Here is a 16,956-nt window from a genome sequence, read left to right as displayed (position 1 = left end):
CGGATGACCTGAAAGGTGAAGGAAAACTGAATCGCGAATAACAAGGCCATTGATCTTTAACCATGGCGCTAAATGACCTATGAAACGACGTAACAGGTAAACACGACGTGTTCTTACACGACTGTACAAAAAAGGAGTGTTATGTATTCACAGACGTTTCTCTTAATAATTTTAGTAGGTATTCCATATTGAGTACTGTTGCCAACGGCTCTGTAGCGATGTCATATATCGGGAAATTTTATACGAATAAGGAATTGGGAAAAGTCCCAAATGAGGTGGCGGGATTACATTGACAAGTCTCAGAGCGGATAGCAAAATTCGGGAATTCGGGCAAAAGGGGAAATATTTGTGCCGTGTGGCTCCCGGCACCTAAACAAAAAAGAATAGGACCACTCTTTCCCGTGGAAGTCGTAAAAGGCGACTAAGGGAAACTTTTGATTTTTTTTTGAGACGATTGGACATCAACCTGTCACTTTTTTAATCTCAATTCTATCATTAAGCCAAAACAGTTGAATGTGGCCCATCAGTTTTATCAAGACTGTTGGCTCTGTCTAGCACCCTAGTCCCACAAGGAATATAGACGTGAGACTATATGTATGTATGTATTTGCCCAGAAAAGGACATTGCTAGACCAACTTATCTCACTGAAAAAGTTGTTCGCTACTGAGGTGATGAAAAATATACTGCAACGGTGATATGATGAACGCGACTGCGTCTACGCATCGTCTTCTAAACATTTCATGGAACATTGCTTACGATGAGGGGAAGCTGTCAACTAGACCGACACATGTAGGCCGCCGTTTGACCGACATGATATCAACAGTTCCGCGGATTTGTCTTCATTATCAATAGATAATTAATTACCCGTTAATTTTCATACTTTACATACATATACTTTCATTCGCGTTTATATCCTTGCGGGGTAGATGGAGACAATAGTCTTGAAAGGACTGAAAGGTCACGTTCACTTATTGTTTGGTTTAATGACAGAATCCCGCAAGCGATATAGACGTGATTATATGTACGTATGTAGTTTTCATTATGAATTAAAGCATCCTAGCTACAGTACCTATTAAAAATGCACCATATTCATTCATATGTATTTCATTCAACTCAAATACCATTACCTTGACCTACATAATATATATAAATATCATATTTAGTGACTGATTGACTTACAAATTAACGCACATCGCAAACAGCTGAAGGATTTGGAAATAAGCATGTTCCTTATACGGTCAAGGGATGCACAAAGAGAGGATTTTTACTACGCTTTTATTAGCTTGGGATGTATGTATGTATGTATGTATGTATGTATGTATGTATGTATGTAACGGAATCTTTGAGCTTAATTTTCACTGATTTCTAAACGTCTGATCAACTTGGAACTTTGCACACGTGGGGTGCATTTTACTTCATTTTCATAACTCTCTTGTCATAAATATATGCTAATAGAATGATTTTAATATTTACTACATCAGGCACCCCACGCTTTTTACTCTGATTTAAATTGTTTTGTTTATAAATTTAATTTTGTTATAATTTTAATCCGAGGTAATTACTACTACAACTGACTATAACTGATTGTTCGACTTGCTACTACTGAATTCCTTTGTCATTAATTTTTATTTTCTATTTTTTAGTTTGATTAGCAATAAAAGCGCAATTTTTGTTTTACGCGGGCAAAGTAACGGCCTATCACTATTTTACGAAGAAAAAATTTCAGCTATATCTTTTTCTAAAAAAAATATATTTCCTTCCTAGAATTGTACACGTGAACGTATTAATAATGTATCGATGCACGGCACCGTTTCGCGGACATTTACCTTTTTACGGCGCCGTAAATATTTTACCAGATAGGGCAGATATGTACTCAAGCTATCAATTAAACATAGAGAGAGACTACTAGAGAACACCCAACACTCAGACCGAGTACAACAAAAAAATCCCGTCATAATTCGTTAGCAAGGGAATTTCCGAAAATCCTCTCTGAGTGCGCCTGTAAAAGAGCTACGTAAGTAAGTTAGTACTTTATGTATACATGTATGTTAGTTCAGTCAAAACTATTTTTTTCTATGTGTTAATGATATGATAACAAAACATATAATCACGTCTATGTCCCCTGCGGGGTAGACAGAGTTGACAGTCATCAAAAGACTGAAAGGCCACGATTTAGCTTAACGATTTTTAAGATTCAAATAGTGACAGGCTGGGCTAGTAAGCCCATCGCCTAAAACAGGAATCCCAAGTATATAAGCCTATTCCTTAGTCCATAATAATATGATATGAACATTAATTATAAATATATTTATATGGGGACAGATTGCACAGATCGAGTTGGCCTCAAAATAAGTTCGAGACTTGTGGTACGAGATACGCAACGATACTATACTCGTATTTTATAAATCCTTAGATACATAGATAAAAATCCAAGGATTATCAGAGAAAGTTCGTTTCTCATCAAGCCCTGGCCGGGATTCGAACCCGGGACCTCCAGTGTCACTACCGCTGTGCCACAGAGGCTGCCAATTATCATCAATGAACATATTAAATTGGGTTTGTTAGTTTGGAATTAAAATACAAGTAGTCTTAAATAACTGCATCATTAAACAGTAAAATGGACGCCTAACATTTTACATGAATATTTTCCTTCAATACGTTGATATAACAATCAAGCATTATCACTAATGACCGGTTATTAATACATGTTTCCTGTATGTAATGTTTACGATTTAATCACTATTTTCTATGTTAAACAAAAAATAAACTATTATATTGTTCTGTTTTTGTGAAAACACACCACTTGAGAAAACAAAATCCTATTTTTAAATTTTTTCACTCTTTTAATTTACTTATGACATTTTGTTGGTTGCTCAATATTATGTTAAAACACATAGGTACTTATTTCCAAGATTTACATTCCCGCTACGCGAAAAGGAATCGATTTCCTAAGACCCTTTTTCCTACGAAAGGAATGAAGTTAGGCCTAGGGATGTAAATCGGTAATTTTACCCTGGTAAAATTCGGTAAAAAACGATACATGACGTAATTTTTGGTATTTTTCGGTAAAATACGGTGAATTTTGGTAAAAATTGTTTTAAACTTACGTTGGCAAAACTTTAAAATACAGAATTGTATATATTTGTGTGTAGGTTACTTGTTTACTCTGTTACAGATTTATAGATTTGAATGAAATTTTACGGAGATATGATCATTTTTAATTGAAAATAATAAAAAATGTCAAATGTGAGAATGATTAATTCGATAATTTGATTTATTATAAAAACAAAATCCTATTTTTATTCTTTATATATATCTTTTCTATATATATATTTATTTATATATATATATATTATTATATATTATATATATATATTATTTATATATATCTTTATATATATCTTTTCTTTATTCAGTTAAAAAAATATTTTTTTAATATAAATAAATTATTATTTTCACAATAAAACATTTTATTGTCTGCGTTTGATTTTACGTCTTCATTAATTTATTCTTATTTATATTATCTATTCTTTTAGTATTCAATCATAAAATAAATAAAAAACCTAAAATCTAAGTGGATCTGCTGTTACATCTTCTGCGTCTGATTCTTCGTATACGGTGTCAAAATTGAACATATCCATTTAAACAGGATTGTTAGTAGGTATATTTGTAGTTCGCATAATGATTTTGCAAATTTATGCGCGCGGTGAATTAAACAAATTAAATTCTAAATGTCGTAAGCTTGGAGGTAAAAAAAAATCGCGTCTTAAGTCACTCGGTAATTTTACCGTAATATATATAAATTACCGTAAAATACGCGTATTTTACCGATGATTTCGATAAAATTACGTAATTTTACAACCCTAGTTAGGCCCCGTAATATGGCAGGCGCGACGACATGATTTTTATCGCGCGAAAAACTATCGCTGTTTCGCTTTTTATTATGACGTGAAACGGGAAAGCGATTGTATTTCGGTATCTCAGCCCTGGCTGCAGAAAATGTTGATTATCTAGATTAACCAAACATTAAATATTGCATTCAACAACTCAGTAATATGTCACTATTTGAATCTCAATTCTATCATTAAGCCTCACAGCTGAACGTGGCCTGTCAGTCTTTCAAGTCTGGCTCTGTCTACCCCGCAAGGGATATAAACGTGATTACATTAATGAATGAATGATACTCAGTAATATCAAACAATAAAACAGTCCGCCATTTTGGGAGTCTGAATCTGACGCAAATTAACCAGGCACTCAATTTACTATGCAATGTATAGAATCAACGCATAGTTAACGATCCATGCGTTGCAACCCGCATATTAACTAGTTTAGGTGAATTAGTTACCGAAATTATTAATCAGTTAGTTTCAGACAGAGTAGAAAAAAAAACATTTTTTCATATAAATGTCAATTATTTAAGATTTTATATATATTTCTTTTTATTTTTATGTTTTTTTAATTAAAGTGAATCGTATCGAAATTTGTCACGTATTTGATAAAAAGGTTTGGTTGAATATTCGCACATTCGAATAATTCTAATAATATTCTGGTTCGAATATTTGAATATTAATTGGTATTATTCGTATATTCGGTGAGTATTCAAAGCTTGATTAATAAGACTGTTTTGTGGTTGTGTTCCTAAGCAATTATTGATTTCTACGTAAGCAGTTTAAGTATTATTTTATTTTTATAGAATTTAGTACTTTTATTTAGTTTTAAAGTGTGTTATTGCGTCACGCGTGCCTTGCTACGCTTTATCCTTTACGGGGTAGACATAGCCAATTTTCATAAAATTCCATGGTCAGTTTCATTTAATGTCTTAAAGCTTAAGGAGGCCCGGATACAAATAGTTACAAACGCTATGACTAAATGTTAAATGGAGTTGGTTCACGCCGTCAGCCGTCATACAACATTTACCGGATAATCAGATCGTTAGCAGCAACCAGTACAAAATGGCGACTTCCTTCACATTTGTAACGTGTGAATGAATTAATGAATGTTTTAATTCGCTTTATAATATCAGTGTTCTCGTTCATTTATCACTACATAGTACAAAACGAAGTCTCTTTCAACGTCTGTCTCATTGAATGTATGCTAAGATCTTTAAAACTACACGACGGATTTTATGCAGTTTTTTTTTTTAAATCAAGAGGAAGGTTTATATGTATACCTAAATGTGATGTCGCTAGTATATCATATATGGTTACACCATCAGTAAAGACATCGATAGACAGATTTCAGAGTTGTTAAAGCAAGGGATACTATCCTGCTTGACACTTTTTGGACATTAGAAGAGTTAAAAAAAAAATTGTTCTCTTTAATAAGCAAAGTTAGGTGCCGTGTGGTTCGCGGCACTTTATGTAGAATAGGACCACTCTATATCTTTCCCATGGTCGACGTAAAAGACAATTCAGGGATAGGCTTATAGACTTGGGATTTCTCTTGTTGATGGGCTAGCAACCAGTCACTATTTGAATCTCAATTCCATCATCAAGCCATACAGCTGAACCTTGGCCTTTTAGTCTTTTTAAGAGTGCTGGCTCTGTCAACCCCGCAAGGGATATAGACATGACTATATGTATGTTTCCATACATACATCATACATCCTTCCATTCTTTTACACTCAAAACTAGAAACAATTACAATCATGCAAATAAGATGATTCAAATTAGTGTTAACCATCCGTATGATACGAACTTTGTAGTACGAAATCATTAATTTGTGGCAATTTCAATATAGGATATTAAATAATCATATTATTATCATACCATCGACGTAAGTCACTCGTGATCGTGACGAAATGTTTTGGAACTTCTCTAAGGCGATATGAGTAAGAAGAGTATCGGCTAAGTGCTAACTGAGTCATCGCCAACGCAGATTTTGTAATAAAATAGTGTTATCAACGTTTATCGTTCAAGCGGACTAGACGCGATTACATAATCTTCATACGTTTCACTGATACTTATTGAATAACAACTTTATATTTTTTGATATATTATAGGTATATTTTTAAGAAAAGCGTCAATCATTTGTTGCATAGTTGATAAACGACCCTTTGTATTTGAATTTCTCAATAAAAATGCAGATTATATAGATGAGAAGTGAAGAGAAAATTGGACGAAAACGGACACTAACAGACCACAATAATTTTTTTATTCAATATTTTTTTTATTTTCTTGACCGTTGTCCACAAAAGAATGTCAGGAATATGAGCCTTTTAATATTAAAGCATCGTTCTATGTTCAAGTCATGAGTCGAACTGAGAGTTGAAACGTTATTTACAACAAGCCAAATTAATTCTAGCCAAGATCTTCCTCTGTTATAAATCTTTAGAATTTCTTTCTACCTTGATTTAAGAAAACACGTAGTATATATATGACGTCATATACCATCCTAACATTATCTGCAATACAACTTACAATGTTACAGCTTCCAAACATAACCATCAAATATTTACAATAACGTTTAACACTGTTACGGCACGAGCATATTTTTACCATTTTAATTATCAACAAATCTGCTAATTCTTAGTTTACTTCGTCCGTCATTGTACAAAGTTAGCCGTGCGGTGGATAAAGTTGTTTTCTCTTTATAAATCATAGGTGGTGAGGTTATATCTATTGCATTGTTAAAGTTGTGGCCAGATGATTGTTAATTTCTCGAGTCACGATTCGTATACGTGATATAAAGCACGACAGATTTCAGTAAACAAGCCTGTAGTCGGCCATGACTGGATGCTAATACCTAATGTGATCAATACATTGACTCCTGAACGTAAACTAGGCACTTATGATTGCAATGTATTTGTTTTACCAAATTTAATCAAAACATATAATATATATGTATATGTACATTATTATATATACATGAATTTATTATTAATACGTAAATAAAGTTACTAGTGCATGGGACACTAACTCAACGATACTATACATATATTATGATTATTATTTGTATTGATAATTGATAAATACTTATAAAGATAAAAATCCAAGAGCCAGGCTCAAAATGTGTATCTTAACAGAGAAATTAATAAAAAAAAAATGACTATATTATACATAAACATAGTACATAGTACCCGAAACCGCCGAGCTTGCATGAAGAGAGTTATGAATGTGGATGAAGCGAAGGAAGTATGCAGAGATCGTGGCAAGTGGAAAGAGGTAGTCTCTGCCTACCCCTCCGGGAAAGAGGCGTGATTTTATGTATGTATGTATGTATTATACATAAACCAAATATCATAATACAAGGTACAATTACACCGGTGGATGTTGTAGTTACTTTTGTAGAACAATAGTATCTTAAATACTTAAAACGTCTTAAAACAACGACAAAAATGGTGAAAAGAAAACACATTACATCTACAAACAATGTTAATAATCCCTTTTTAAAAACGAAGACAAAATATCATCTAAGTTAGCCGGTACAAATTTGACCGGTCAGCGAATATTGCTTAGCCGTTCCAAGGGTTAATTTGTGAGACTGGTAACAGGGGCGTCTTTGAAGACCGGAACAACCCTTATTGTTGCCTGAACACTTAATTTAATTGAGTTCGAAACAAAAGATGAAAGAGGCACGTTTTCGGGACACGGCTCGCTGGCTTAGATGAAATGATCGAGTATTTTGAATGAACTGGGAAACGTAAAAGAGTGAAATTATATTGGGATCTGATGATCCATTCTGCCGATATTTAACTCGGTCTCGCACACCCTGGATCTTGGGGAGGCTAAATCAGTATCTAAGAGTAGAGTTTGTGGCTTTTTAGTAAAACATCGCAGGTAACAGAAATGACAGATGATAAAAAATAGACAATCTTTATTTGGACTAGTTTTACAAGTCAATAGGGGGTTGTGGGAGTTGCTAGAGGATAGCGACCTACTTAACTTGGTGAATACTGATATGCCGAAGGTGAGGACCCGGGGTGCTTGTGCGCGCTTTTATAGGGCTCCCGGGCTACGAAGAGGGGCGCCGAGGAGACTGAAATGGCACGACGTCACAAGTCAGGTAAATTGGTGTGACTATCGTCCTAAGGTAGCAGGGTAACGTAAAGTTACTCTGTTACCAGGATTACCATTAACACAACTTAGAACATTTTTACACATCCTGCATTTCACATTTTTAATGATTTAAATAGACAGCGGTGACTTTGTGGATAGATCGAACCTGGGTACCTTGGCACGGGCTCACGTTGACACTTTCTGTTTCGTTACATTACACGCAGAAGAATTTATGATAATAAAGTATAAAACTCAAGTAAAATAAAAACATACATACATACATATAGTCACGTCTATATCCCTTACGGGGTAGACAGAGCCAATAGTCCCGAAAAGAATGAATGGCCACATTCAGCTGCTCGGCTTAATGATGGAATTGAGATCCAAATAGTGACAGGTTGCTAGCCCATCGCCTAAAAAAAGAATCACAAGTATGTAAGCATATCCCTTAGTCGCCTTTTACGACATATATGGGAAAGAAATGGAGTGGTCCTATTCTTTTTTGTATTGGTGCCGGGAATCACACGGCATTACAATAAAAACATACAGAGAATATTATCATCATCGTGACGTATACATAAAGTGCATAGGCATTTGTGGGGATTACCACGAGTGCCCTCAGCATCAATCGAGCGTCACGAGAAACGTCACACGTTATCAATGCGATAGCGCTGACGTGAACACTAAGTCATGCCATCTTATCACATGGATTTTAAAAAGAATTTCTCAATAATTAATAATAAACGTTAATTTACGTTACCTATCTTTTTCTTATTGGCTTATAGTTAAGTCGGTAACCTTAACGTTTCTTTCGAGTTCTAAAGAATAAATGAATTCTAACAATTTATGACCAGCGAGTAAATATAGATTTATTGAATTAATTGCTTTCTTCTCATTGGTCTAAATTTTATATTGTTGAGTGGTTAAAACAAATAAATTTTTCTTTAATGACTAAATCACTATTTACTCCTCGAACAGTTCTAAGTACTTCTTTTTCGTAGCATCGTAACCCCGGTGCTACGATTCCTCTGTCTACATTCGTAACAGTAGAAATGTCGTAGGCCGCCGACCCGACATATCAAACTTGTGTGATACCTGACGAAAATCTTCGCTCTAAAAAAGGCATAAAATCACATTTCGATGTGTTTCGCTTTTGTATCATGGTCATAGAATCAATCAAACTTATTCAAAAAGTCACCTAAGCACCACACTACTTTGACACACCTATAAACATTAAATAATTTGCTCAATCAACTCTGTATGGGTTTAAAGAAGATGCAATTAATGTAAGCGTTAAAGAAAACCAACTAATCAAAAATTTAACTTAAATAAACACAATACGAATAAGTATCAACTCGACAATAACCTAAACCCATATGTATCAATTACATCGACCTCACTATAACAGAACTAGATCATAAGTAAAAGTCCTTGCACCGAGGTGGGTGGGTAAGGCCGACCGCATAGAGACAGTGACTCACGACAATGTGAAGTTTATTGATGATGCAACTACAAACGCCATTATAAATAGCCAATAGATTGATTAATAGAAAACAACCAATATCTGGGACTGGGACTGGTCATGAACAAACCATGTCATTAAAACTCAGTTCCCTGTCCTGAAGTTCTGTATAAACTAAACCCTATAAGTAAAGTAAACAATTAACTTTGAACAACTATATCCCAACTACATCATCATTGTAGAGCATCGAAATCAATAGGGAACGGTTGACGTCAACTGTGAATACCTGCGAAATTAAATCAAATAATAATAGGCTTATTGTGTAAAGTTATTTTCTAACGAATTTTCAACTTTCCATTGGGGTCAAATCTGAATTTGTAAAATATCACAAACTCGGCAATTAAACCGTAATAGAAGTAATCAAAGAACGAAATAAACCAGGAGTCTTATATTAAGAACAAGCAGATAATAAACAAAGACGCACATGAAAATGAAAAACCTAAAGGCGATAATGAAGATACAGGTGCCAATGTAGACGTATTAAAACAACCGGCCACGTGGGTTGCAGCTGTAAACAAACATGCAATTCGTGGTCCAATGATGCTCGTAAAATTGAAGCTTTGATGTATTGCCATCGGTAATACGAAGTGGACTGTGACGTATTTAAAGGAATTAAGTTTGTTTATAGAATCGCAGTTTATAATAACGATATAATGGGGAATTTGCAAATTTCTTGTGTAGTGTTTGTGTATTTTATTTTTTGCGATAATCGTTTAAATTTTTCGGTAGGAATTTTAAGGTCACCGGCATATGTATCAGAATGCAAGCAAAGTCCTATATGCGATTAATTACGCAAAACTGAATGGAAATATCTGAAATGGCTTTGAAATTAAAGTAATTATATCGCTGGCTATATTTTATCGCAAAATGTATACATTCAAATAAAATGCTACGGCACTTAAAACGAAATCAAGTATTTTCTTCACACTTAATATAGTTCAAGTTACACGCCTGAATACGTGGTACAAATAGTAACAAAACTTTATAGAGCCTAACAATCGTTTTAAAGATTGTTTAAAGCAAAATGATGTTGATGAAACATATATATTTACACAACAAAAGTTTTATAAAAAACAAGAAAAACAAAATGACGCTAGCAACAGAGGCTCAGAAATTCAGAGCGGAGAGCAATAAGAACGCTCCAACGTGAAACGGGCCGGGGATTGACCTACATTCTGGGAACTACGCCCAAAGGATCCGGGTTAAAACACTCGCGAGGCCGAATGCAACACTGTTAAAGCTAGAATATCCACCGGGTTATGGCTATAATAAACAGGGATTGGATGGGAAAAGTTATGCAGTATACTGCGTAGAAAAATTTTATTTTTCCCGTAATAATGTGTTTTTAAAAATGTTCGCAAATAAATTTAAAAAAAAAACAAGGAAGAATAATATGGTATAAAAACTAGTATATTAATACAATAGTATTTATATCTACAAATGAAACAAGTATAAAAACAAGTGCTATAGATTAAATCCATACCTACGTGCTCCACGATAAATACTTGATAAATAAATTCAAGAGTCTAGAACCGTACCGAAGAAATATTAACTTTATTCTTCATGCTGAAAACTTTTATTACTAAATCCGTTGTAAAATGTAACAAAGAAAGCTTTTTCGTAAAAACGCCGAGCTGAGAATCTTCAAGAGCCATTAGGGGATCGTTATAACTTGACCCAAATTAACGTCACGTCTACGCGCCATGGCGTCTAGAGGTTTATCTGCATACCTTACTCTAACATAAAAGAGAAAATTGAAATAGACGAGATCCGTACTTACTTTGCCATTCTGAGCACGTCTGGGGACACTGTTCCATAAAAGCGTAGATGTACTATATCGTATACAGTAAATACAAATACCTACATAGGTCACTGAACATGGGATATTCTTTGCATGTAACAAAAAGGTATGATAACCACATTCGATCGACCGTCAGAGCCAGAAATAGCGGGTAAATTAAGCCCGAATGCCAATCTGGTGGATTTACTACACACAACAGCGGAAAAATTAAATGACGTAACAATTTCAATAATATTTTTTTCCACGATAATAGTAGTTATGGCAGATGCACTTTAAAGTTTATGTTTAGAGAAAAGACAGCTAGAGATAAAAAGGTCAAGGAAAAATGTTTATTAGAGAGTTGCGTGAGTGGGTGTGTCAACCTAGGTCTGAATCGCATCATGTGATACATTGTAGGCGAGTAATAAGGGTTTATTGCGACGACAACTACAGTAGATAGAATAGGCGTGTAATAACGCTCTTATTAGAGATCATTTGAAGACGACATGACATCAGGTCTATGGAACAATGTCTTGGAATCACATATAATGTATGTTGCTTTGGCTTAAGCTGTTTCATTAATATTGTGTTTGAGACTTATTTGTTCTGATTTTCTAGATCTATCTAATTGTCTCACCTTGCTGTATGATTGCACACTCGTGACTTATTGGACTGTACCATATGGAAAGCCGCCCAACCTTGTTAATATTATATAACAATCGTATCTCCTGATACAAGATTATTGACGATATGGGAACAGATCCATGTCAAAAAAAAAAAATATTACAACTACGAAAGAAAATCTTAAAAGATCAGATTGCAAATAAAAACATTGATTCCGGTAACAAAACTAGAGAGAGATTACTTCAGAAGCAGAATGAAAAGAAAAATTCGACAAGCGATGCGCAGTTTAAGAAAATGTGACAACGCCACTGAGCCATTTCTTTTTATGAACGCTTTCAGGCTCTTAGCTGAAAATTTAACGCAGATATCTTGAGTTTCTTTTGAAAGATTTTTTCTTTGTGTTTATCTGACGTGTTGCCGCGGAACGGGAAGGCTGGTTCCACCTGACTGATCGTGAAACACGAACAAACAACATGTAATGAGGATTTCATTCAGAGCAAGCTTTTTGCGTCGCCCTACCGACCTTTGTGCGAATTAATGGAATTGACTCTTGTTTTTTGCCGAATGAACATATAAGACATTTTACCGTTGCTTATAATTCATTAGTCAGAAAATTCTTTGATACGTGTTCGCATTCTTGTCCGAACCCAAATTCTGTCGGTAACCTCAACAATTGTTTACGACGACCATGAGTGGTTTTGAAAATTCAAAATCAAAAGAGAATTTAAAGCCTATCTCCCATTGAGATAATCAGACACTATGGATTTCCACTTGCTACGATCCTTACACTTCTTTCACACTCATTACTCTTTTCATACATATTCGACGATTACTGGTTCTTCTAACATCTCCAAATAATAAATAGTAATAAAGTTTATAATCATATCTAAATAACCAAATTAAAACTACATAATGAAAACAACTATTGTACACAAACAATAACGACGAATGCGACGAACACAAAAAACCGAATGTAAAATCCCCACCGGGAATTATAGGCAATAAAATTAAGCAATTCGGTTTCCAGCACACCGATACACCAATATGCGACGTTTGCTAGATCAATACGAGTGGCACTGGCCAGGAGCCAATTACTGAAACACATCACCAATGAATGTATAACGGTGTTTTAAATCACATAAGGCGGCTTGAATGTTTTTCCTTGAAATGAATCTGTATTTTGGGCTATGTTTGAATTCTTGTTATTATTTATTTTCTTTATTGATTATCATTCAATTCTAATAACAACAACACAACCAGTATTTTCAGTAGTTTTGTAACTAATCATGAGAACATCAACTAAACGAACCACTTTTTTTCAATAGGCTGCGTCCTTGTTTCTTTGAATCTTTTCAATACATTAAAAAACTTTCTCATGACATTATGGTTCCCACAAAAAAGTTTCAAATTTATGTATGTGAAGAAGTTTCAAGGACTATATACCTAGCCGATTCAGTCATCTAAGCGACATAAGACACTAAGGTTTTGAATGCACTCATGAGTGTCTTGAGAATTTGTGACCATTTTAAAAAAATCACATTACAGTATTACATGAAAATTAATCAAAACAAAAAACATGCTTACAAGTTCTCAATGTAAGTTCCGGTAGCATGAAGGGCATTTAAAATATATAAGAAAAAAATATATAAGTAAACCACACAAATAATAAGCTAAAACCCAGAGGATAATAATAAAATCCCACAGAAACCACATTGTCCGTAGTCCCACGACATTTAATTGTCTTATGTCAATGAATCAGGTATTGTTAACATTTGTGGTGACATAAACACCTGCAATGCACGGAATAGAATATTTGTTAACAAGTGTTACAACCACAATGCATTGCCATGATAACATTCTGTTCACTTTTATATAAAAAGAAAACCCAACGGTGACCATATATTTATCAAATCACGACTGACTCAAACAGAAGAAAGCGATTGGGCTCATTCCTAAAAATACATAGCATATATTGATCTCAAATATCTAGTCGCATTCCATACAATTACACGAAAACGTGAGACGAAGGAAGCGAGACGTATGAAATTGACGGCTACGACGGACGCAATGCAAATCTGTGGCGTGCCGGCGTCGTCCATTTGTCGTCGGATCGTCACTCAAACATACAAGAATGATTTCAAATCATATTCACAATGTGTGAAGGTTCGTTTTAGATTTCGCCATTACAAGTCTTGTATATGATAGAAACGCAAAGAACAGTAGATCATAGCATGAAGACCTAGAGCGTATTTTTACTTTGGGAGAAGGCTGCGATAAGTGAGATACAGACGGGAGAGACTGAGGCAATTTGCCTATTGCCGAGTTCAATCATCGCCCCCCGCACTCATTACTGAATTAAGGCGAGAGCGACGGTAAATTTTGTGACGCCTCTGCTCTAGAATTGGAAGGATGTTTTATATAACCGGTTGTTACCTGAATAAATTGAAACCAGTTTAATCTTCATGAAAGATATTTAGATCCTCTTGGATTCAAATTATATTGAGATTTATTGTAAGTACTACTTTTGCGGCCTAAAATGTATAGAAGTAGTTCAAGAAGAAAAGACAGATATTTGACGCTGTTGCATAATTCATTAACAGGAAATACTTTTGTGAAAAAAATAAGTCATTTAATAAGCAATAACCGAGCTCGTAACCATTATTGATAAGATGTTCCAAGACATTATTCATAAAAACACGCGGTTGACGAAGACAGATTTAGAGCTTCCGTCGCTAAATATTTTATAAGAGATAAGATAAATGAAATCGGGCTCATAATATGATTAAAGATTAAGAGGAATTGATCTTAAGGCAATTTATGAATAAAAACAAACTAGTCAGATGCATCATGTTAAAAAGAAAGCAGAAGAATTTACCGTATTATCGTAAAGTATCGTGCAAGTACAAATGTACTAGTTTATTGAAACAAAAAAAATTGTACATTGACGTTTTGCCCATGCAAAATTGAAACACCTACAGGATAATACCTAACCTATTGTGACTATTCATGAGACGTATTTCTAAGATAAAAAATGGTATTACAAATCACAACGAATCAGAAAATGTTGAAAGTGACAAAGCACTCACCAGGCATGAAGTGCAGCAAAGCGGCTGTGATCGGGTAGAGACTGGGACTGTAGGTGATGTCTGGACAAGCGTAGCCTAAAACAGAGACCACTCTGTCTGCTACGGCTCTCCCTTTACGGGTCAGGTGGTAGCCGAGGCAGTGGGTCGCCTCCACGAAGGGCGGGAGCATGATCGGCTTGTCTGGTAACTCCACTGTGCCAAAAACCTGAAAAGAATAGATATATTAATGATAACAGTCACTCAGGTAAGCTTAGAAATTGAATGTCTGAATACAGACACGAAGCGGATGTAATTAATGATCGATTGTAAGAGTAGAGCCTTTATAAAATCTAAGTATTTTAGAAAGCACGATAAATATTAATTAAATTGACAGGTGGTGCTAATGGACACGTAATTAAGAGCAAAAAGAGCGACGTAAATCAAAGAGCGTGCTGATCTACAAATACCCCAATTTACCCATATTCTCTCAAACGATGTACTACATACATAATAATACCAGGCGTAATTTGGCTGAGAGTGAATTGATTTTACGTGATACAACAATAGAAATTAACCGCTGCAAAAATAACCTGCTATCAAACAGTTGCTAATTTTACTTAAATGAAAATATTAAGAGTATTTAAAAATATTTCAAACGGATGTTTTTGGCGAAGCTGCACAAAGAACATGCGAATACATTTGGTAAACACATAAATTTGTTATCCAATCTACTACGGACATTTCGCGGCTTGAACCGTGATTATCCACTTTGCAAGCAAGGCCGGCTCGACATAGTCATACAATTAGGTACATATACTGTCCTACTGCACCTCAATTTATGATTTGAGCATCACTGTCACTCTACAGACGTTAGTCAATCATAAAATAGCCAAAGATGTATAGCAATTGACATTCCTAAATCTTCTGACCTTGTAGTTCTCTTTTATCTTATTTTATTTGAATGCTCAATGAAAGTGTATAATAAAGAGATGCGAATACAAAGCCAGTAAATACTTGTATTCAACCATCCTACGTCAGAAGACTGTTTGGCAATCGGAAGAGCCAATTTCACCCGACATGATAGATAGCGTGTACGGCGTTAGCACCAGAAAATCCATCAAAAATAACTGCTAGAGATTTTATCGAGCTTTCGGGAGGCGCGGTATTGTTTTAAGATGTTAGGCTTGCTGCTGTCGATAATTTTAGAAATTCTGTAAAAAGCTTTATTAATGTCTATTAGCACAGTTCAACTGACCATATTTAAAAGGTCTATACACTGAATCTTATCAATATCTACAAAGTCCGAAATATAAAAAAAACGTCGTTTCTAATTTTGCGTTGGTGTTATGTAAAGAAAATATGAGTCAACGACCGTGGTAAATATTTGTGTAAACTTCAAATACCATAAAAGAACGCCTATGACAACAACAGCGGATAACGATGGTGACAAAAACGCTTATGTAATGCAATGTTTCAGAGTGAAATTTGACACTTTTTCAGACACTGATGGACATATGAACACACAACCCAAACGTATAACATTTCCATGTGATTTAGAAGATTTAATTGATGACTGATTTGTAGTTTTTTTTTGAGAAATAACACTAGAATGGGCGAGAATCAGATAAAAGGGTTGAGCAACATCTGTAATGGTACAAATTAAACAGAAAGAAAATTCTTAAAATTTATATCTCGTCCAAAGAAGTTGAACCATTATTTACCAATTAAATCAATTGAAATTGTTCCTTAAGGAACTGCCAGTCATACGTGTTAGTTATGTTGGCAATGGTCGGAAGTTCGTAATCTTCGATCAAACCGTAATGGATACATAAATGTCTTTTAAATTAACTATTAATAAGTAACGAAGACAAACAAATAAGTGTAAAGCAAGATTTAGCCACTGAGTTTGGTAAATAGTGTTGGTTAATGCAAATAACTTGTATGTCGACTGACTGTGTAGTGTATAAG

At 34.6% G+C, this 16,956-nt stretch overlaps 1 protein-coding gene across 5 annotated transcripts in view; it reads right to left on the bottom strand.

The window, feature by feature from the left end:
* LOC106143108 (GTPase-activating protein skywalker) overlaps positions 1 to 16,956 on the bottom strand; it is a 75,766-nt gene that overhangs the window by 27,397 nt on the left and 31,413 nt on the right. For all 5 annotated transcript variants that reach the window (XM_060952127.1, XM_013345092.2, XM_013345093.2 and 2 more), the window contains exon 4: positions 15,010 to 15,214. In XM_060952127.1, the coding sequence (XP_060808110.1) occupies positions 15,010 to 15,214 (205 nt within the window). The remainder of the gene's footprint in view (positions 1 to 15,009; positions 15,215 to 16,956) is intronic.

The sequence above is a fragment of the Amyelois transitella genome, chromosome 2 (assembly GCF_032362555.1).
Source record: "Amyelois transitella isolate CPQ chromosome 2, ilAmyTran1.1, whole genome shotgun sequence".
In the NCBI taxonomy this organism is placed as follows: Eukaryota; Metazoa; Arthropoda; class Insecta; order Lepidoptera; family Pyralidae; genus Amyelois; species Amyelois transitella.
This window is presented reverse-complemented; position numbering and strand designations above follow the sequence as displayed.